This window comes from Euphorbia lathyris, chromosome 9 (assembly GCF_963576675.1).
Source record: "Euphorbia lathyris chromosome 9, ddEupLath1.1, whole genome shotgun sequence".
NCBI lineage: Eukaryota > Viridiplantae > Streptophyta > Magnoliopsida > Malpighiales > Euphorbiaceae > Euphorbia > Euphorbia lathyris.
In genome coordinates this window covers 50,797,131-50,821,086 of record NC_088918.1, presented here as the reverse complement: position 1 = coordinate 50,821,086, position 23,956 = coordinate 50,797,131, and the positions used below count along the sequence as shown (strand labels likewise).

At 35.1% G+C, this 23,956-nt stretch overlaps 1 protein-coding gene across 3 annotated transcripts; it reads left to right on the top strand.

Moving 5' to 3' along the window:
- Nucleotides 1-7,611: 7,611 nt before the first annotated feature.
- LOC136205754 (uncharacterized) lies at nt 7,612-23,737 on the top strand. Of its 3 annotated transcripts, none has more exons than XM_065996503.1 (18): nt 7,617-8,135; nt 8,227-8,285; nt 8,366-8,497; nt 14,900-15,040; nt 16,444-16,500; nt 16,895-16,989; nt 17,282-17,414; nt 18,975-19,151; nt 19,303-19,496; nt 19,591-19,657; nt 19,951-20,084; nt 20,438-20,504; nt 21,129-21,191; nt 21,281-21,525; nt 21,620-21,749; nt 22,222-22,314; nt 22,986-23,171; nt 23,254-23,737. In XM_065996503.1, the coding sequence occupies exons 1-18, from the start codon at nt 7,754-7,756 to the stop codon at nt 23,536-23,538; spliced, it is 2,640 nt and encodes an 879-aa protein (XP_065852575.1). In that variant the 5' UTR covers nt 7,617-7,753; the 3' UTR covers nt 23,539-23,737. The 3 variants fall into 3 exon arrangements, with proteins under 3 accessions (XP_065852578.1, XP_065852575.1, XP_065852576.1); XM_065996504.1 differs by having other exon boundaries at nt 8,055-8,135; nt 8,362-8,497; nt 23,254-23,735; XM_065996506.1 differs by lacking the exon at nt 23,254-23,737 and having other exon boundaries at nt 7,612-8,135; nt 22,222-22,300; nt 22,986-23,141.
- Nucleotides 23,738-23,956: the final 219 nt, after the last annotated feature.

The following is a 23,956-nucleotide window of genomic DNA, read 5'->3' as shown; positions in this document are numbered from 1 at the left end:
AGCTGAAGAAAATACATGACTTGGTCAAATTAATGGCTAAACCTGACACATTCTCATAATCCTGCAAAATATCAACAATCATTTGACTTTCCTCAACTGTAACATTGAAAAATAGAAACTATCATTAACAAACAATAGGTGTGTGACACTAGGAGTGCGTTGAGCGATTTCCGCAAGTGCACGGTATACGCTTATAGTAATAAAAGATATCGATCCCACAGGGAACGTTTTTTTTAACAAAAACTTATTTTGAATTGGTTAAATTTACTTTTAAGGTTTATAATATCGAAAATCGTTAAATCGGATTTGGTTTTGAAATTGCTAGAATAAGAATTAGAATAGAGTATAACAAATGTTAGAAAATACTTCTGATTTAGGGATAAATTTACAAAACAGAAACGTTTAGTTCTTTTAGAAAAGTAAATAAATGTATTCGTTTGCATTAAGCAAAGAAAACAACTTTAAACTTTGCATAAATTAAAATAATGAAATAAACGTCGATTCCTCTAATTTTTGGGCTTTGAATTGCAGTCAATCCTCCTACGGTCGGGTTAGATCGCTACCTTAACCAAATTGATACTCTACTGATGATATCAATTTGCCTAAGTGTTCAACAAAGTTTCCTTGCAAAGATTTTGAATTTAACTACGTTTTAATGAAAACACCAGCATCCACCTCGAATCCTTTACCAAAGTGCTGCATAAAAATCTATCGAATAGAATGGACTTTATTAGATGAAATATAAATTTGATACAAGTTTACAAAGAACAAGAAGCATGAAAACATTTGACGGCGTGCAAGTGAACGGGTTGTCAATCATTTCCTTGGGTTTCGTTAGAGTTTGTCAGACTCAAGGCGGATTCTCTACTCAATCTTCTCGCTGTAACTTCGTAATAGGGATGCGGTCGGCCACTACCAAAATGTAAACTAATATGAATAAATCTAAACGCTACTGTATTTGTAATTATTGAATAAACAATGTGTGTACATCATATTGCTTTTACAGAAATGAACTCTAAATTCTGAATCACTTAACTCGGAATTTCTGCATTAATTCTATACTATTCTTCTCTTTTTCTATCTCTCTCCAACTCTTCATCAACTCTTTATTTATAGATGTTGAAGAGTCGTGATTGAAGTGTCGTGTTCGTTGTGAAGGGACGTATCCTCTGCGAAGAGATGTCTTTATCCACCCGAACGAACGCGTTTCGTCGAAAACGAAAGTGTGCGAATGGCTCTCCAGGAATTGCTGAACTTACCGAGAATAATTAATTCTCGGTCGAGAATGGGGGAGCAATTATTTGGTCTTCGGACGAAAGGGAGGGGCGCTGGACAACGCGTGTCGCGACCGAGAATTTGAGATTCTCGGCCGCGGCTTTACAAATTCTCTACCGAGAATTTGGTTTTTCTCAACCGAGAATTTGGCATTTTTCTCTGTTTCTAACTTCGTATTTGTCCTCGTTTTGGTGTAATTGATCTTCGTCGTTTTTGACTCCTTTTGTAGGATTTTTATTCTGTTTTTAACCTCTTTCATTCCTATTTGGATTTTACCAAATATTTAGGTACCTTGCAAGAAAGAAACATATTCAAATGTAAAAGTATTCTAAACAGGTATAAATAGTATGAATTCGAATCAAAACTGATGTAATTATTGATGATACTTTAGGTATATTTTGGGCTTAACAGAGTGCCTCGACAAATACTACACCCATGAAATTTACCCTCCAACTCTGCCTTCTGAATAAGTTGGGATAGCATTTCAGCACACAGGATAAAAAGGTACGGTGAAAGTGGGTGACCCTGCCTCAATCCTCTACCTAGTGAAAAAGGACCAACCATGGAACTATCATAAGCATTGCTGATATCAATTTTAAGTGCCACATTTCCCTTGTTACCCCTAGATTTCCGTTTCATAAAATGAAGCCATTCGAAATCAATAAGCACATTGCCAATCAAAGATCATCGAGGCACAAAAGCATATTGACTATCAGAGAACAAATTCGGAAGACAAACCTTCAAACGATTTGCTAATACCTTAGCAATAATCTTATACAATGCATTACACAGAGCAATAGGATGAAGTTTAGTCATACGAGTAGGATTATCACATTTAGGAATTAGAACAATAATAGTATCATTTAAATTAGCTGGAAACTCATTTCGGGATAACCGCGCAACATAAGCATCAAAAATTTCATGCCCAATAAAGTGCCAAAAGTGTTGAAAAAATCTTGGATTAAGAGTAAATCTTGGATAAGGCGCAGACAATCTCACATTCATGGCATCAATAGCAAGACAAGGAACACCATCCACAATAAAAAGGGCAGCCCGATCGCATTACGCGTCCTTGCTGAGTGAGGGTCCGGGGAGGGGTCCCACCACAAGGGTATACTGGGGGCAAGCCTTCCCTTACCAATTTATTTGGCAAGAGGCCGCTCCTAAGACTCGACCCACAGTATTATAAGAATTTTCATGTGAGGAACAGAAGAGCTTTGCAAAATAGTTTTCTACAATATAATGAATTTCCATTAGAATCAGTTACCTCAATACCACTGTTGTCGACCAGTTTTTCAATCCAGTTCACTTTCTTCCTGATATTAACACCAGCATGGAAATATTTAGTGTTCAAGTCCCCATCTGAGAGCCAAAAATATTTTGCATGTTGCCGCCAATAACTATCCTCCACTTCTAACCAATGATGCATGTTCTGTCTTGCTACCAAATAATGGTTAATAGACCTTTTATCTTCCTTATCCCGCAACTATGACATAAGCATAGTACACTGCTCGATCTTTCGCGAGATTCGAGTTTTAAATTTTTTACCCTATTGTTCTATGGATGGCGAACACGCCGATAGTTTCAAGATCACATTGAGGTGTCGAGTATCAAACCAACGCTTCTTCACAATATCAGAAAGCCAACTTATTTTTATCCAAGCCATCTCAAATCTAAAATAGTGTGACTTCGAGGGAAAATGACAACCATCCATTTCTAAGAACATAAGAGAATGATCATAATATCCCGTCGTCAAATTAGTGAGCTTATAATTGAGAAATATGCCACCCTATCTTACCTACGTGAAGCCTATATCTAGTTTTTGTTGGATCCATGTCGATGTTCCTTGACTCATTTCCCAAGTAAACTGGTCCACATCTAACACCAGCTCGCTGAGACCTATAGATTGTAAGGCTTTAGATTTTTTTTGCATTAGATATAAAGGGAATAAAGCACCTCCCCTCTTTTCTTCCCGACTAAGAATGCAATTAAAGTAACCAATCACAATCCAAGATAGACTAGCGAATGATGCAATAGAAGCTAGCAAATCCTAAGAATCTCAATGCAAACTTCTATCAGCAAAACCATAAAACCCGACAAGCCTCCAATCTTCCTTTACCAAATCTTTTATACGCAAGTCGATATGATGATAAAGAGTAACTAGAGACATTAACCTCCAAATCATTCTTCCACATAATATCAATCCCACCATTTCTACCACGACTATCAACAACAAAGCAACCCAAATTTCTCATGAATACTATCAATTTTACTTTTTTAAATAAGAGTTTCACTCAGAAAAACTACACTAAGATTGTGAGTCTTTATCAACTCACTTAAAGAACGAACAACCTGGGGGTTTCCCAGACCTCGACAGTTCCAGCTTAAGCAACTCATTATGTTCGGCGGACCTGAGCATCAAGTCTTGTCGTTTTATGAACAGAAGAAATAGATTGATCTTTGGGCAAAGAAGGAGCCATCTCTATTGACGAAGTAGAACCATATTCGTTGTTTAAAAGCACACCTACGCAATCAAGTAACATTAGTTGTGTTTGAGAAATTGGATTAATTTCCCTCCTACGTTTTTTGTCGTCCTAGAGTTGAAGACTCGTTTCCTCCAACTATTTCAAATCCAATTCCATAGCAGACCTGCCTGTTGAATTGTGTGATGTCGAAAGCTTCTCAGCATGAGTACTATTACCAAGACCAGTATCACTTCTTTGAAACACGTGACATATAGAATTACCAAACTTCCTTTGAGTAAAATTAAGGTTTTCGAAAGTTGAGCTGGAGTTTCCGACATTAGCCTTACCCATGCCGCTTTTCGACTCCCGTAACCACTAGTTCAATTCCTCTTTGCATTGTCACTTTGAGCCAATCACCCAATTTCTTTTTTAGTTCAACCGCTGGAACTCGAAAGTTCATTTCGTATCTTACCCTTACTAAATTTCTCAAATTTTTCCTTTCTAGTCGAACCAGTTATAACCCTTTGCATGGTCTTATAAGTCTCCTCCCAAGCAAGTACACCCCATGGAAACTCAGTAAAAAGTTTTGGAAAATTGGTGAGGTCGGTGATGTTGTTATCAACCAAATGATATGGATCGGTAGTGAAGAAGAGCTTATGTATAACATACAACATCGCCATGTAGACTGCATCACCGTCTTCTTCATCGTGCCAATTTGTGTTGGCGAAAGCTTTATATATTTGCTTGTGTGTTAAGCTCCGACTTCCTCCAAAGTACATATTTCTTAATATGTTCGTATTCTTTAATTTGCTCAACTTTTACAAAATTGGTGCCGGATCACTAAATCTCAATCCAGTGATCAGTCTTAACTCACAATCACCAAATCTGAGTTCAACTCCTTTGATGTTGACCCACATCTCTCTATGTTTTGGGTTTAATGGAGTAATCTTTCTAGTAATTATCTCATGGCATAAAAGAGTGGATAATGTGCACACCTCCATATCCGCCAAATGCCTAAATGAAGATTTCCTAAACGTCAACATTTGATCTTTCGACAATTTGCTCTTTACATTCTTCATCACCTCAGTCAGCCCTCACTGTTATTGATGTATTTCTATTAAATCTGAATGGGTACTTGAATTTGATGCCTTTAACACTATCATCAATAGTTACTCTTTCCCTCTTCTTGGAATCCTTCTTAGCATTATAAACCTTCACAAAAATAGAAATTGAAATAAGGGAAACAATTAAAGAAAACTACTTTGGAGTACCAAACAAATACTTCGCACTGAGAACTAAATTATATGTGTTATAGTTCGCAGTTGAGCGTAACTGCGAAATAAGAGTAAAATTGCGACTCCACAATTTATTAAATACCTTCGCAATCTGTGTAATTGCAAAAGGACAAATCACCTTCAGATACTTGAATTTGTTCAGCGGTTGATGCAACTGCTATGATTTTGCTTTGCAGTTTGCGTCAACTATGGAACAAATTCAAGACTGTGAAAGTGTCATTCTGGTGAAATAGGGCGGTTTTTTAGTTTCAATACGCAAATATACCTAAGAAATAACATTCATGTAAGAAATGACACCAAAAAAAACAAAAAAAAACTCTAAATCCTAAACCAAACCCGCAAAGAAACACAAAACGAGCAAAGTAAACCCTAGACCGTAGAACAAGCAACATTAGACACGTTATACGTAGAAATCGCAAATAGATCATACATTATATACTTTAAAGACAGAAATCGCAAAAAGAGCAAACAAACAAAGAAAGAAGTTCGTACATAAAAGTCGCACATAATACATTAGAGACTTGCCTTATTTTTTTACCTTTGCCATTGAAATCGCCAAAGAAGCATTGAGAAATCGCAAATTGAATTCGCACAGGCGAGAAATCGTAAAGAATTCGTACATGTATACAAAACGTCTTCATAGAAGAAAGAAAGAAAAAAAAGTTGAAATGATTAAGTTATTTTATATGTATTAAGGGTATTTTGAACAAGTCTAGTTTTGTGAAGGATGATCAGGCCCGTCCCTGAACATGGGCAGGAGGGGCGCCTGCCCAGGACCCAGGAATGAAAGGGGGTCCAATTATAGTAATGTGATAGTACTATTATAAGCTTTTAAACTATACTTGATTAAATTTTAAAATATATATATAATTTGATTAAAAACATTATCAACAAATTCTTTTCAAACTAAAAACGTCGACATTAGATTAAATTAAAAAAATATACTTAGCTAAAAACATCGGCATCAGTTGCTAAGTTGTGTTTCCAATTTCTCTAATTTACCTCATATTCTTCCCAAATTTCCTTATAAAAATGCTGGACATCAATTTCCTAATTTATCTCAGAATCTTTCCATAATTATCTCTCCCACTAATTTATCTCTTCCTTCTTTAATCACACTCTAATCCCAAAGAATGTTAAACAGTAATATTATTCTTCATCTTCAGTTCATCTTCAATTCATCAGGTATATAATTAATTTTGTTTTCTAATCACCTCATTGTGAAACTTTCAATTGCTACTTTATTTTTTTTGTATTTGAAAAACTCTATCAGATTTTGATTTACTTGGTCTTCAGATGTAATTTGGGAGAAACGCATCAAAATCTTCAAATTTCAAGAACTTAGCCGCTAAAGCCTGTTAAGCGAGATGATTTTCAGATTTGATTTTTCATTATTCTGTTATCATGCTTTGTGTCGTGAAGAGCATAAAATCTATTAGAACTATTCATAATTTATTAAATTTGAGAATTTTGCACCTAGAAATGCTCATAGACATCATTTTGTATAAGAAATTGGGTGCTTAAAGCAATATAAAATGTTTTTTTCATATGAAATGTTTTTATTAGATCGTTTGTTAAATGTTACAAAAAATTTTTGTCATTTTTAAGTAATATTTTTTTTATACAATCGATTTTTCTATTTTATTTTTACTTGTACTTATTAGATCTCACTTAGTAACTCGCCTCTGAGCCTCTAAGTTCTTAGGATCGGCCCTGGGGTGTTGTAATAGATCAATGTATGACCGACCTCTCAGGTGGGCTAGTTTATAATTTAACCAAATAATAATTAAAAAAAAAGGCCTAATGCTTCCCCAGCCCCCTTAACTTGTCCAAATCGGTCATTTTACCCCCTCAACTCATTGAATGTCCTATTTACCTCCTTAACTTCATAAAAGTGGTATTTCTCACCCCCTTAACTTGTCTATTTATCCCCCCAACTCATATAATGTTCTATTTACCCCATTAACTCCATAAAAGTGGTATTTTTCACCCCTTACAATCCGTTATCGAAGCCTAAATTGATAACTTTTTTTAAATGTTAAACCTATATTTATGCTATTTTGTAAGTGGAACCTAAATTGATACTTCTCTAAAAATCATAGGCCTATTTTGGTACATTATCCATACATTTAATGTATTTAACTTGTTTATATTAATGTTCTTGTTATTTGTATTTTTTATTCGTTCTTTCTCTTTTCAACTTTTTTTTACTACTATAAAGGGATAAAAAATACAATTTTTATGGAGTTAAGAGGGTAAATAGGATCATAAGTGGTGAGAAATACCACTTTTATAGAGTTAAGATGGTAAATAGGATATTCAATGAGTTGAGAATGAGTAAAATGACAAATTTGGACAAGTTAAGGAGGTGAGAAATACCACTTTTATGGAGTTAAAGGGGTAAATAGGACATTCGATGAGTTAGAAGGGTAAAATGAACAATTTAGACAAATTTAAGGGGGTAAATAGGATATTCAATGAGAAACATTAAACCAGAAAAAAAAAAACCTTCACCAGGAGTGGAGAAGGAACATCCCAATTACCGGCCACATAAAAATTTGCCTGTTTCATTCTTCACTCTCCCACCACACATTCACTCTCTTCCCCGTAAATCCTATAAAAAAGAATTGCTAGATTTTTATTTTTCTTTCACTCACCAAACAAATACGCCATTTTCACAAAAAAGAGAAAATAAATAAATCATTTCATCAAATTTCAATGCTTTCTTCTTCGTCGTTGTCTTCTACTTCTTGCTCATGCGAAATCCTATCTTCCATCATGTTTACTAACAAAACCTCCCCCTTTCTCCATAAATTCCATCTCTATCCCTATAATATCCGCACTGCTACTTATTCATACAAATTCCGCTGCGTTCTCGATCAGATTGCTCCCAAATTCTCCGTATCCTCCTCTCTCAACTCTGTTTTCACCACCGCCAACATCATCGCAGCTGCTGCTGCCGCTTCCTCCACTGGCGCCGTCCATGGTGCTGTTACTTCCACTATCACTCACGTTGCTGTCACTGCTGTGGCCATTGCTTCTGGTGCTTGCCTCTCCACCAAGGTTGATTTTTTGTGGCCAAAAGTGGAGGAACATCCAGGTGATAGAATTTGTGGATTCTAGTTTCCTCCATCAAATAATCATTTCTTTTTTTTTTTTTTTACCTATTTTTTTCTTTTTATCTTGAGCAGGTTCTTTTATAGTGGAAGGAGTAGATGTGACTGGGTATCCTATATTTACCGATGCAAAGGTTTTCCATCTCTACTTGGATAATTTCACATGCCTAGTATTTGTCTACTGCGACTAAAATTTCTTCATCTGTGAAGGCAGGTGCAAAAGGCTATCGTCTTTGCTAAAAAGGCTCATCATGGGCAGTTTCGGAGAACAGGAGACCCTTATTTGATTCATTGTATCCATACAGGAAGAATCGTAGCGATGCTGGTTCCTTCCACTAGCAAAAGAGTATGCACTTCTAGTATCAACCTTATGATTCAGTTTCTTTATTCTTGTCATATTCTTGCCTTCTTGTTAGCTTCTAGTATATTAAAAACCAGAAAATTTCATTCTCACTGGCAACCGTGACTAAGTAAATGCTAGGTCTTATTTTTACCCTTTCTTTTCCTATATTGATATTATTCTACCATCGGTCTGTGATTTCAATTTTGAATTAATTGATATATCCCTGTCAACAGTATGTTGCATTGTCTTTGATAAATTTGTGAAGAAAAATGGATCTCTTTATTTCATCAGAAGAATCGAAATACATTAGTGTGAGCTTATATAACTCAAGGACTTAGTAACAACTACAGGTATTTTCCAACCAGCTGTAACTAACTCCTAACAGTTTAATAACGAGAGTTAATATTTTGCAGTCTAGCTTACATTACTTATTATTTACTGCTCTCAATTCTAACACCCCCTCTCAAGTTGTGGATGTAAATGTCACTAATTCTAACTTGATTAAACTAGACTTCATTTAATTAGAACTCAAAGGCTTTGTAAGCACATCAACCAGGCGTGTGTTTGTTGAAATATAGGGAGTAGAAAAACGAAACCATCCAATAAACTCTCTTACAATGTGATAGTCAATTGCTATATGTTTCGTTTGCTCATGAAAAACTGATTTGAGGTAATGTATATGGTAGACCGGTTCTCACAGTATAATGGAATAGGCAACGTGGATTTGATGCCAAACTCACATAAGAGATATACCAGCCATTTTAATTCACTATAAAGACAACAGAAAAATGTGTATAGTGTCTTGTATTGATTATGGAAAGGTACAAGTATTTATACAAAGAATTAGTGTCAAACTAGGAAAGTAAACCAATGCTAATTAATTATTACAGTAAAACCTCTATATAGGAATACGTTTGAGACCGGACAATTTGTATAACAATTGGGAGGTTATTCTTATATAGAGTTTGGTACCAAAAAAAAAAAAATCAACACTTAAAGTTTATAAATTTAATGTTTAGCATATCAAGTCTACGAGTTTTATTTCCAATACCTAAAGAATTGGAAGAGTTTTGAGTTTAGTTTCCAATACATAAAGAAAAGAGTTTTATGGGAAAATGGTAAGAATTTATAGTTAAAGTTGGAATTTGTGTGCCAACTCATATTTAATCTTAATAATTTTTAAATTTTTTAATAAATTTTGTTTAAATCCTTAATACATATATACATTATTTACATAATTATTCCTATATAGAGGTATAGTTTCTAAAGGTGGGACTTGGATTATGTATAACAATTAACATTTGGGAGGTTATTCTTATTTATAACCGGCCCAAGTTGGGACCGAAATTTTTTATAACAAATTGGAGGTTATTCTTATATAGAGTATTCCTATATAGAGGTTTTACTGTATATTAACTCTAATTCCTATGATTGAGCTCTGTTACACCTTTTCACACTATTACACCTATTCACACTTCTAATGTTAACACTCCCTTTCAAGTTGGAGTATAAATATTTATGATGTCCAGTTTGTTACAAATATAGTTAACTTGAACTCCATTTAAGGCTTTAGTAAAGATATCTCCAAATTGCTCATCAGTTCTGACGTAAGCCGTAGAAATGATCTTCTCTTCTGGCTTCTATAAAATGTCAGTCTACTTCAATATGCTTGGTACGTTCATGAAACAGGTTTGGGTGCAATATGAAGTGTTGTTTAATTGTCACTAATAACTTTGTTGGAGTAGTGATTTCGAATCCAAATTCAGACAAGAGATGATGAATGCCACATAATCTCACAAACTGATACTCGAATTCTGCACTCAAGGGAGATACAATATGTTGCTTCTTGTTCTTACAAGAAACTATTTTTTCTTCAACGAAGACACAATAACAAGTAGTAGATCTCCTATCATCCTTGGATCTCCAATATGCATTGGAGAAACATTTAATCTCAGTGAATGAATAAGAAAAACATTCAATATGGGTATGATCGTGATTTTTGTAAAGTATTCCTCGCCCAGGAGTTCCTTTTAAGTAACACAGGATCTGTTAAGCGCAGTTCAGTGATTCATGGTAGGAGAAGAAATGAACTGGCTGACAATACTAACATAGTAGGCTATATCAGGTCTAGTTAATGTAAGATAGTTTAGTTTTCAAACCAAATGCCTATATCTTCGAGGATCATTAAATAACTCTCCTTTTAATTGAGATGAAATTCGGAGTCGTAGGCACACTACACTACTTAGCACCTAGATTTCCTCATCACTTCTTACATGGTTGTGTGGGCAAAGGTTGTGGAATTTGGTGGACTTGATATACGAACACACATCAACATTGTTGTCTAGGGGTGTGCATCAGTTCGGTTTAAACCGCATATCGAACCGAATTGATTGAATTGGCCTTTTTGGCACTTTGGTTCGGCATCGGTTTTAATTTTAAGTGTATTTCGGTTCGGTTCGACAAAAAAAAAATATAAAAAAACTGAACTGCACCGAATTACACATATTTTACATTCTTATGTATATAGACACACACACATATATTTGATTTTACAAGTTTAAATTTTTTTTTATTATTGCCATAATTATCCAATATAGATATATTTTGAAAGTATTTCAATTTTTTTTGTTGTTGAGGTAAATTTAATGAGAAAATATAGTGGTTTTTATTTGTTATTTTTTATTTTTAACTTAATTCGTTTCGGTTTTACTTATTATTGTGTTCGGTGTCAGTGTCAATTATTTTGATCATTTCGGTTTTTTCGGTTCGGTTTTGGACCGATGCACAATGTCGTTTGTAGTAGGTGTTACAAACCATGTGAATACACCTCAAATACATGGGATACCATATAGGCTAAAACTATATGAATATATTTCATTCAAGGAAAATACATATATATATACACATTAAGGATACTACCTACGGATACAACTCAAGATACTTTGGAAAACTAACCGGACAAACAGGTTGGAAACAGAGAGACGAAGGCGGTGAAAGAGGAACGGCGACAATCCGGTGAGATGAACTGAGCTTGGAACCCACCCTAGGTCCAAAGAATCTGCTCACAAGGCAGACAGTAATGCTGAAGAAAACAACTCAAAAATACAAACTGAGAAACTCTGCACACAAGTGCAGCAAATGAAGTCAAAATAGGCTCTGATACCATGCTACAAACCATGTGAATGCACCGGAAACACATGGGATAGCATATAGACTAAAACTATATGAATATATTTCATTCAAGGAGAATACACATATATATACACATTAAGAATACAATATTTGGACCGATGCACAATGTCGTTTGTAGTAGGTGTTACAAACCATGTGAATACACCGCAAATACATGGGATACCATATAGGCTAAAACTATATGAATATATTTCATTCAAGGAAAATACATATATATACACATTAAGGATACTACCTACGGCTACAACTCAAGATACCTTGGAAAACTAACCGGACAAACAGGTTGGAAACAGAGAGACGAAGGCGGTGAAAGAGGAACGGCGACAATCCGGTGAGATGAACTGAGCTTGGAACCCACCCTAGGTCCAAAGAATCTGCTCACAAGGCAGACAGTAATGCTGAAGAAAACAACTCAAAAATACAAACTGAGAAACTCTGCACACAAGTGCAGCAAATGAAGTCAAAATAGGCTCTGATACCATGCTACAAACCATGTGAATGCACCGGAAACACATGGGATAGCATATAGACTAAAACTATATGAATATATTTCATTCAAGGAGAATACACATATATATACACATTAAGAATACAATATTTAGACAGCTACAGCCCATACCTATACAGACCCATACCATTCCTACATTATTACAATAGGTATGTCAAATGATGTGGGAAAGAAGAGAACATGCTTCATAAACGTGACATCAAAAGACACGAAGTACTTATTAAGAGAGGGGCAAAAGCATTAAGACCCTTTCTGGAGACAAGAGTGACCAAGAAAGACACATTTTAGGGCTTTAGGGTCGAGTTTAGTGACTTGTGGCCAAACATCCCGAACAAAGCAAGTACTCCTAAAAATTTGTGGTGATACATGAAGTAATGATTTGTTAGGAAAGAGAGTATCAAAAGGAGTCTTACGTTATACGATTGAGGAAGGCATCCTCTTGATAAGGAAACATGCATCCAAAAGTGTTTAGGAACATGTGTTTGGAATAAAAGAGCTCTAGTTGTTTCAAGAAGATGACATTTTTGCTTTCAACCACACCATTTTGAGGTATATCAACACATGAAGATTGGTGAAGAATACCATTTTGGAGCATCAAAGTTTGAAATGGTCCAGGAAAGTATTCTTTAGCATTGTCACTTATTATATGAACAAAAACATTAAATTGAGTCTTAATTTCAGCACATAAAGCAATAAAATGTCAGCACTATTTTTCATTAGATATAGCTAAGTGGTATGAGAAAAATCATCCATAAACGTAACAAAATACTAAAATCAGGTTTAGATACGGCAGAACATGGTCCACAAACATAAGAATGTACTAATTCAAAGGAAAATTTTGACTCGTGGGTAGGAAGACAAACAATGGTGCTTTGCAAACTGACAAGTCTCACAATCTAAAGTAGATAAATTTTGAAATTGAGGACACAACTTTTTCAAAAGAGGTAGAGATGGGTGTCCTAACCGACAGTGCTTGTCAAAAGGAGTGGATACACTAGAGCAAGCAATAGGTCTTCTAACATTAGTAACCAACACATAGAGACCTCCAAATTCTTGTCCACCACCAATAATCTACTTCGTCGCGAAACAAACAATGATCAGGGAAAAATGAGATAGAATAATTTAGGGAACGAGTAAGTTTACTCACAGATATCAAATTAAAAGCAAAACTAGGTACATTTAGGACAGGTGAAAGAGAAAGTGAAGGGGTTGAGTTAAATATTGCAAGAAATAATGAAAGATGAATTTGTTCCATTAGCTAGGGTTATATGGGAATGAAAAGTACCAGAATGAGAAGAGAAAAATTCAAAATTACCTGATATGGTATGTGGCACCAAAATCAATGACCCATTTTGAAGATGATGAAACGATGCATTTATTTGAGTTACTCGAGTCGGCAATGGTGGTGATAGACGAAGAGAAACCCTGTGAAGCTAGTGTGTCGTGGTACTTGACATATTCTTCTACAGTAAGTGTTTAGGTTAGACCAGAGGATGAGGATGTGACATCAGTAGTTGCAACTTGCAACATGAGCGAACAGATTACACAATAGTGTGTAACTGATCTCTTGGTTATTTTGCACCGTCCTTAATCAGAGTTACAATATATAAGTTGAAATCACAAGTGGAAGGATAAAACAATCCAAACAAGAAGTCCCCTTAAGATATCTCAAAGCATGTAAGGCAATTCGTATATGAACTTCTAGAGGGGAAGTTATACATTGGCTCAACTGTTGAATAATATACCCAATGTCTGGCCTAGTGAACCCTAAATACAATAAATGACCCACCATTATACCTTACGGGTCTGGATTAGCATACGGTGGTGAAGGATCTGTAAATTGTCATCGAGTTGGGACTTTACTAGCCACTATCTTAGCCTATTGTAACCCTGCATCCTGAATCATGTCACCTATATATTTCTGTTGAGTCAGCAGAATAGTTCTTGCCAACTCAATACCCAAAAAATATCTAGCAATCCCGATTGTCTCTCTTTTCCTTGAGATCACGATTCATCAGAATCTTCTTCATCATGAGTTAGCACTGCATCTGCATAACTCTTCCTTGGACAAGCCATTAGAGAAAACTTCTATTTACCTAGAAAAGCTCTGATACCATGATAAATTTGTGAAGAAAAATATCTCTTTACTTCATCATAAGAATTGAATACAGTAGTGTGAGCTTATATAGCTCAAGAACTTAGTAACAACTATAGGTATTTCCCCGCCAGCTGTAACTAACTCCTAACAGCTTAATAATAGAGTTAATACTCTGCACTCTAGGTTACATTACTAATTATGTACTGCTCACAATTCCAACAGTCCTTTTGATGCATATGCTGGATTTCGTTGAAAGTTTCTCTCTCATTTGGCTACTTATCAATGCATTTGATTCCTTTCGTATGTCAACGAGGTTCATAATGAAAATCACTTGGTGGCATGGGAAACTTGCAATCTTATGCATGGTATTTTCATCCATATGATGGAATGATATGGAACTCTTTCCTCATAGTGTATGTTAACATGTGATTGTTCTTTCCCATGTCGATTAGAATCCTGAAAAAGTCTTGATGTTTTACATGTTTAGTTGACCTTATTCCACGTACACTGAAGTGTTCTCTTTTTCATGCATTCACATAACTCTTGAGCATTTATTTGTTTTCCCCTGTCATTATGTCCTTGATTAACATTTTAAAAAATTATTTAGGCTGTTGATACAGTTGTAGCTGGGATTCTTCATGATGTCGTGGATGATACGAATGAAAATTTACACAATATTGGAGAAGAATTTGGTGAAGATGTAGCAAAGTTAGTTGCTGGAGTTTCCAGATTAAGTTATGTAAATCAGGTATCAATGTTATGGTCTACGGGCTCATAATTGTTTCTCTCTTCTGCTTCCCTTAATTAATTTATTTATTATTATTTTTTTCTAGTATATCTTTGCTTTGTCCTTGGATTCTTTTTAAAGGCATGAGAGATGTGGAGGGGGCTGCTACACCTTGTTGTGTAACCTCATATCAACTCACAAAGAAAAGGGGAAGGGGTTTAGTGATGTTCTCAACTCCTAGGAACTTATTTTTCGTTGGATTTGTTTTAACTAGGGCTAAGGTACAAGAATACCCATCGAGCAATTTTATCCCTAAAGTCTAAAATGGTACAATTTTACCTCCAGCTTTACCAATTTTACCCTTAACGTTTGAAAGTTGGACCAATTTTCGTTCATTATTAACGGAACACTCTATGCGTCATGAATCTCGTTATCTCCACTTGTGTGTATGTCATCAATTATCAGTATCAGAACAAAGACACACGTAACACAGGATACTTTTGTAGTTTTTTTAAATTTTTTTTTTCACGTGTTTCTGTTGCTGATGAGTGATAACATAACGCATAGGTAGAGTGGAGATAACGAGATTCCTGACTGCTTAGAGTATAATTACACTTAGGGGTAAAATTGGTCCAACTTACAAATGTTGGAGTACAATTGCAACATTTATGATGTTAGGGGTAAAATTTCTCTTTGCTGCCAATGATGGGGTATTTTTGTGCCTTATCCCTTTTAACTAATAGCTTGAAAAGCAAACAGAAGTAGTTCTTTGTGTGAATTAATTTGGAAAGGTTAAGCAACCACTATTTACTTGCATAAAGCAGTTCACATTTGGCAAATTGCTTTTGTATGTATATGGTCTTTAGTTAATTCAGTTTCCTTGGGGAATTATCATTGTGGGAAACAATTTTTCCATCTCTTCGTACTTCGTGTTGTAAAAAAGGTAGATTTCTTGGATTTCTAAATTTTGGGAATAATGTCAATGTATATAAAAAGTGAAGCAGCAATTGAATGAATTCTTGACAGAAAGCACCATGATAGTTTGAAAAGTCTGACACTCTGACTTTGTCCAGCTAGTAGAGTAGCTAGTAGAGCAGGGGTCCAATTGACTTTGCATATCCCTTTTAAGATTAAATAAATGTATGCATCTTCCATAATATCGGGAACAGAAAAACTGTAATGGTTGTCCTGTTTGGTTTTTTGTGGTAGACAGCTTAAAAGCTATAAACTCCTAAACATGATTTTTATTCTAACATGGCATCTCCTGATGATATGATTTGTACATCTATATTCTTTTTTTTTTATTTTTTTTTTTAATATTATGTGTATGTCTGGATATGACTCTTTTATTTTTTGGTTTATAGATATTTCTTTGCAACTTTTCTTCCCTATACTCTTGACTTGTAAAACCTTTTCATTTGCAGCTTCTACGAAGACATCGCAGAATAAATGTGAACCAGAGTACCCTTGGTCACGAAGAGGTATGGAACTTCAAATTGCAGAAATGTAACATAAAACTGCATTGTAACTTATAGTCATTAAGATGCTTTTTCTTTTTCATTATTTTAAATTGCTGTTGACATAATTTTATTATTACCCATCATAATAACAAGGGGTGAACGTGAATCATATTATAGAAAAATGAAAACTTGCATTTGATCTCTATCAACAAGTCTGTAGTGCAATCATAAGCATTTTGTCAAATATGTAAGCCTATTAAATATTGTTTGATCTGATGAATGATGGTCTGCAATTTGTATTTAATGTTTGGGTATGATACAGTCTCGTAACCCCATAAGATGTTGTAAGAAGCATGGCATACTAGCCTTTATATTGGCTTTGCTAACTCTATACAACATGGTGTTCCTTTTGAAGGCAAATAATTTACGAGTTATGCTCTTGGGCATGGTTGACGATCCCCGAGTGGTGCTTATCAAGCTTGCAGACCGTCTTCACAACATGAGGACCATGTACTGACTGTATCTTCTTTTAAAATCCATCTCTATTTCTTATACCTTTTCTAATTAATTTCATTTTCTGGAAATACTGTTTTGACTAGTATCTTTTATCTCAATGAATACTGTTTTGTGGTTTCCTCTGTTTATTTGATATGATGCCTCACTTACTGGGATTAGCTTAATGATGTTTCAGAATTCTTGTTAATAAATCCTGTTTTGTTTTGTTTTTGAAAATTACAATTTTATAGAACAGCCTTTCTTGTCATGATCCTTGACATAATTATATATTTAAATTCTGTTGCAGTTATGCTCTGCCTGCATTGAAGGCTCAAGCTGTTGCTCAAGAGACTTTACTTATTTGGTGCTCACTTGCTTCTAGATTGGGCCTGTGGGCATTGAAAGCTGAACTAGAAGATCTATGTTTTGCGGTTCTTCAGGTGACTTGCATCATTTTTTATTATGTGGAACATGATGCGCTGAATGCAGATTCTTTTGAGTATTAGTGTTAATATCATGAAGTAAAAGAAGCCATATGATTTGGAAAATAATTATTTAAACATGCTGGGATCACATTTGTTGTAAGACGAAGAGCGCCTTATGCGCCGGTTAGGAGGACTGAAGAGTGGCAAAGGGATGTAACGGTGAGGGATAGGGGAAGACCTAAGCAAACTTGGAAGAGGGTGATCGAGAGTGATATGAGTTTATTGGGGATTGAGGAAAATATGGTAGTGGATAGGAGAGAGTGGAGGGAGAGAATTTATGTCGCCGACACGACTTGATTTCACGGTTTTATATGATGGTTCATGTTAGCTGACCCCGAATCATTTCGGGACTAAGGTGTTGTTGTTGTTGTTGTTGCTAGGATCACATTTGTATTCAACTTAAGATATTGTTGATTTATTTTAAACCAAGGAACTATACAACATTGTAGAGGGTGATAACTGAAGCTAATTTGACAGCGCATTGAGCTCAAAATGGGATTCGTCTATATTTTTCGTCAAATTTTAAGGAATATGGATAAATGTAATTAAGAATCAGAAAGTTCAGGATTATGCTTATGCAATTCTGAGTGTTTGAGCATGGCTGCATAACTAAGGCATGCATGCAATTGTTTCCTAGGTTGTTAGATTATGGATTAAACGAGCTCTTGCTACTCAAAACTATCTTAGAGATGTCTCTGTATGCTAGGTTTGGGTTCATTTGAATCTTTTGGAATTATGTAAACATTTTGTTTTATTGTTAGCATAGTTATTTAAGGCGCACTAAGGCGCAAGGGGTCCTGGAGCCTTGGCGCAAGGCGCAACTTAAGGTGCCCGCCCGAGCGACACGAGGCGCACAAAAAAAAAAAAATCATAAGTTCATAATACTAGTCACAAATAATCCACAAATAGTCAAATACCAACAGTAAAACCATAAAATGCATGAGTTAAGTTCTAGTTAACTATTAAGGCATAAACGTAAACTCATAATACCGACTTAAAAGTTAAAAACTAAAGACCAAAGTACAACTTCAAATAATTAATAACACTAATAGTCTTCTTGACTCTAGAAAACAACTAATCTGGTCTGCGATGGGTCTGCTGATCTCGATGAAAAGTATCAATACTTTGTTTCTGCCCTTTTCTTTTATTTTCTAAACTAATCTCAGCCATTCATCTTATTTTTAATCCATGGCTGATAATAAAAGAATTTAAAAAAACCCAAAAAGCCCTAAACAGCCCTAACGAATCCGAGGCCCGCCAAGGCGCGCGCCTGGCTGACACCACCCGCCTCTGTCATCCAGAGGCGCTAAGGCTGGAAGCCTTAGCCGAGGCGCGCCTTTAATAACTCTGATTGTTAGTAAGTTTTAGAAATAAAAGACATTCTCAACAAAAGGATTTAAAATAGAATGGAGAAGCCAATCAACAACAACGTAAGGAACTTGTTCCATGGAGATTGAATTTGGGAGTAAATTTAATTCTTTAAACAAGCACATAGTTATCCTCTACTTTATGCAGCCTCAACTGTTCCAGAAGATGCGTGCCGATCTGGCTTCCATGTGGAGCTCTAGTAACAGGGCTGGATATCCAAGAAGAATATCTAACAAATTCAGTTTGCTACCTTTGGATGCTGAAACTCCGACTCTTGATGGGCAAGAGCCTGCAGCTTTGAATGAAGATATCTCAACAATGAAGGTATATACTGAATAATTGTCTTAGAAGAGGGTTTTTCACGAAGAACCTTTGGAATCCAAATTCTTTTGAATTTCCAAATAATAAGTCTTGAAGTGCTGTATAAAACATTTATAATAAGCCTTGGTGCAATTTTTGTTTTGTATATGTGTAGGATCTTTTGGAAGCTGTACTTCCTTTTGATATATTGTTGGACCGTAAGAAGGGGATATTGTTTCTTAGTAATCTTGGAAAAACATCATCAGACACTCAAAAAGCACAAAAAGTCATTCAGGATGCTGGAATTTCTCTAGCATCTCTTATTGCTTGTGAGGAAGCACTTGAGAGAGAGCTGTTTATTTCAACATCGTAGGTTCTGCTTCTTTATATTGTATCATATTATATATTATCAAATTCTCCTCATGTAATGGATAATTTCTCTATATCTCTCTCATGCTTGCAGTTATATTCCAGGCATGGAAGTGACTTTATCTGGTAGACTGAAAAGCTTGTATAGTGTCTATAGCAAGGTAAAATGAGGAATTTATGATCCATATGTTGCATTTTCAGTCATGAAAAGACATAATAATTTTAAAAATAAATTAGTTTTTCGTCAATGACAATGTGCCTAGAGAGGCCTTCTTCTTCCTTAACCGCAATCACCTAATTTTGTTCCTAGCAGTTTGCTTTTACTGCTAGCTCAGTTATGTTGAAACATATTTAGTTTCATTATTTAAGATGTTTTTTTTATCCAGTTTCCTATGATCATGTCGTTTTGATGTTTTGTAATCAATTTGCAATGTGCTAAGTTTATGCCCTGTAGATGAAACGGAAAGATGTTGACATCAGTGAAGTGTATGATGCCCGTGCACTGAGAGTAGTTGTTGGAGACAAGAATGGGACTCTACATGGACCTGCAATTCGGAGTTGTTATAGTCTTCTCAACACAGTGCATAGGTATGCTATATATATGAACTTATGTTACATCTAGATGCATGAGGTCTTTCTTTCAAAAAAAAAAAAAAAGATGCATGAGGTCTTATAGGGATCACATTTGACTTTTATTGCTGACAGTATTTTAGAGCTTTTCTGAGTAAAGCCATATGCCTGATTTGCTATAGCCATAAATACTTCCAGACTGGGGAATGTATTTCTAATTACTTTTTTGAGATTTGATTAGCATCAGCTTGACAATCTGATTCTTGAAAATATGATGGTGTGTTTTAGTACTGAATGGTGCTTGATTTTTCGAAGAAGGATTAGATTAATTATTTTGTTAAGCTGCATCATCTGTTAACCTTCTGGTGCAGGCTTTGGAGCCCTATTGATGGGGAATTCGATGATTATATTGTTAACCCAAAGCCCAGTGGATATCAGGTACTTTCCAGTCTCACTTTTATCTATGAAATGCAGTTAAGGGTAATGCTTATTTCCTTAGAAATTTTTATTTGATATAAACATCTGTGTGTTAACAAAAAATAAATAAATTTGGTAACCAGCATATTATGGTGAAATTTTATTATCTTCATGGATCTTATAATATCCTAGGAAGCACAGAAAAGATACTCTCATCCATCTTTAGCCGTAGAACCTCATATACTAACTTTATGAGAGGGGGAGGTGCCCTGGCATGAGATTCTATTGTGATACATAGAATTCTCAGAATAGATAAATGTAACGAGGGTAATACTAAAGCTAGCAATGGAATTGCTCTAGCTACTACCAACTGTTAATGGGCCATATTATTTTGTGTCAGATCTCGGTTCTACTTTTAGTTCAAAACTTGTAAAATTATGCTGTTTTTAAAAAAAAAAATTGTTTCCCTTTTTCTTCCACTATAAAGAATTCTGTCAATATCATCAAAGAAGTTTTATTTAAGAGATGGGATCCTATCATGCATACACATGTCGACCCTGTTGGAATTTTGTCTTATTTATGTGCTTTTGCTTCCTATAATTTGAGTTGTATTTTATTTATAAGCTTTCCTTTTGATAATTTCAGTCTCTTCACACAGCAGTGCAAGGTCCTGATAATGCCCCTATAGAAGTCCAGATAAGAACACAGGTATTGAACTTCTCTCCTTTGCTTTGATCCACAAGTAATTGTGGTTTTGGATTTGACTCGTACAACTACTTTATTGCGATCTTTTCAAGAAAATGCACGAGTATGCTGAGCATGGACTTGCTGCACACTGGCTCTACAAAGAAACTCGAAATAAGTTGCCTTCAATAAACAATTTGCATAAATCTGAAACAGACGCATCTTCCAGTGTTTCCGGAGATATTGATAGTCATAGATCCATTGGATATGATCAGTTTCAGAAGTACAGATCCCTGAAAGTAGGACATCCAGTTCTTAGAGTTGAAGAAAGTCACTTATCTACTGCTGTTATAATCAGGTATACTCTAATTTTATGTTTATCCTTTGCTGTAATTGCTATAAAGCTTATGAACTTTGAAATAATTAGATTCTATGTGAAATTTCGGTTTCAGAGTAGATAAGGATGGAAGAGAATTGCTAGTTGCTGTGAGTTTTGGCCTTGCAGCTTCTGAAGCAGTAGCTGATAGGAGATCTTCTTTCCCAATAAAGCGTTGGGAAGCTTATGCAAGATTATACAAAAAGGTGATGCTTTCTAGTTTTATGCGTTGCTTATTATGTTCAAGTTTCTGAAGCATCTTTGTCAATAATGTATGGTTGGACCTTTAAGTTGTGGAAAAAAAAGAAACTTTTTTTTTATGGGAAAAAAGGGATTGGACGGGAAAGAAAAGAAAATATCACACTGAATATCTACACTGATAACATGTTAATTATTTCTTGTAGTTTTAGTTTGTATTATAAACATTTATATTATGGAAACTACTTTGGTTGGAAAGAAAGTACACCTAAAGCTTCGACCCAACTCATATGAGATGACCACACACAGGAACTTATTGAAATTACACATGCTTCCATGACCACAATAATATTATTTTGCTCATGATATGTCATTTCTAATCTAGAGCCATTTTAACTTTAAATCAATGTAATTAAATGTATGAAATGATTCCTAATTCTAATAACCCTGCTTGTTCTTGCTACTACCTTGGTGTTTCAGGTCTCAGATGAGTGGTGGTGTGAATCCGGACATGGGGATTGGTGTACTTGCCTTGAGAAATATACGCTTTGTCGAGATGGTATGTACCACAAGGTATGTCTGGTTGTGCTTTGGTGAGAAGGTTATATGGTTATGTGGTCATTCTCTTAAAATGATGGTGTGCGTATATGTCTGTATTTCACTACAGAGGAATGAATATAGAGAGAATTTACCATGTGTTTGGAGATACTGGAGTATACAGGGAACTCTTTGTCAGAGTCCCTGTAATGAATGACTAGAAGTCTTGATTTATTGCCAATAGTGTAGAATCCTGTAGCTTGAAGAATGCACTACATATGGCGATTTTTTATTTGAAATTTCCATCACTTAATTGCAACTCATCATCAGAATGAAAAAGTTGATTGCCACAACTTTTGATCAGATATATAATCTGTTTTATTTGCATGTACTATAAAGCATAGCCCAGAAGATAATGAAGTATTGAAAATCCTCTTGATGCGACATGAGAAGCTTGAATTTCTATTTGTATGGTTGATACTGTTGACGTGCAATTGGTATAGACGACAGTTGCTCCAGTTATTTAAATTGGGTCTCAACTGCTGGCAGGGTATAGACGTCAGTTTTTTTTTTTATTTGTTTGGTCTTGACTTTATGTTTCAGCTTCATTTGGTGTGATACTGTGTAACCTTATAGTAACATCAAGTAATTATATTAGCAAATAATGATAATAGAGAACCTTGATTGGTGTATACGGTTGGATGCAGCAAGATCAATTTGAGCGTTTGCTGCCAACTTTCATCCAAGTGATTGAGCTAACAAAGCAAGAAGAATGTGAATATTGGGATACTGTATCTGCTGTTTTTGAAGGCAGACCTGTTGATTCTGTTGCATCTAGACCAACATTGGATTCTGATGCTTCCAATTCAGTTGATGCTGGCATCAACAATAAGGTCAGTACTCTATTATTAAAAAATTCATTTGTTATTTTAATGTCTGAGTGAGTAGGTGTAATGTTGATAATGATAATGATAGGTTCGTCTATTAAGGACAATGCTGCAATGGGAAGAGCAACTACGTTCGGAGGCAAGTATTGGGGAAGCAGAGTGTTATTATAAGTGTGATTGTTCAGGTGTTCTGGGTGAAGTGGTGGTAATTTGTTGGCCCCATGGTGAAATAATGAGATTGGGGAGTGGTAGCACTGCTGCAGATGCTGCTAGAAGAGTAGGCCTTGAAGGGAAGTTGGTTCTGGTTAATGGTCATCATGTCTTGCCAAATACTGAGCTCAAAGATGGTGACGTTGTCGAAGTTAGACTGTAAATAATTACTCTCATTTCTTTAAATGGCTTTCCATTGTTCCATTCAATTTCAATATGTAATTAATACATTTATGTAAATATTATTAAAACCAAACTTCTCTCAATAATACTACTGTATATTAAAAGCCATGTCTTGGAAAAGTAATAACTAACAAACAAAGATATGGTAGACACAAAACTGAATATGATAGACTATTATATTATGTTTGGATTAAATTGATTGATATTTGATTATTAATCACTTAAAATACTCATGTAATTAGCAGTGGATAGATTTTATTGAAAATAATTTAAAGATAGCTATATTATACCTGTATCAAACTAATTGATATTTGATTACTAATCACTTACAGTAAAACCTCTATATAGAAATACACTTGAGACCGGACTATTTGTATAACAATTGAGAGGTTATTACT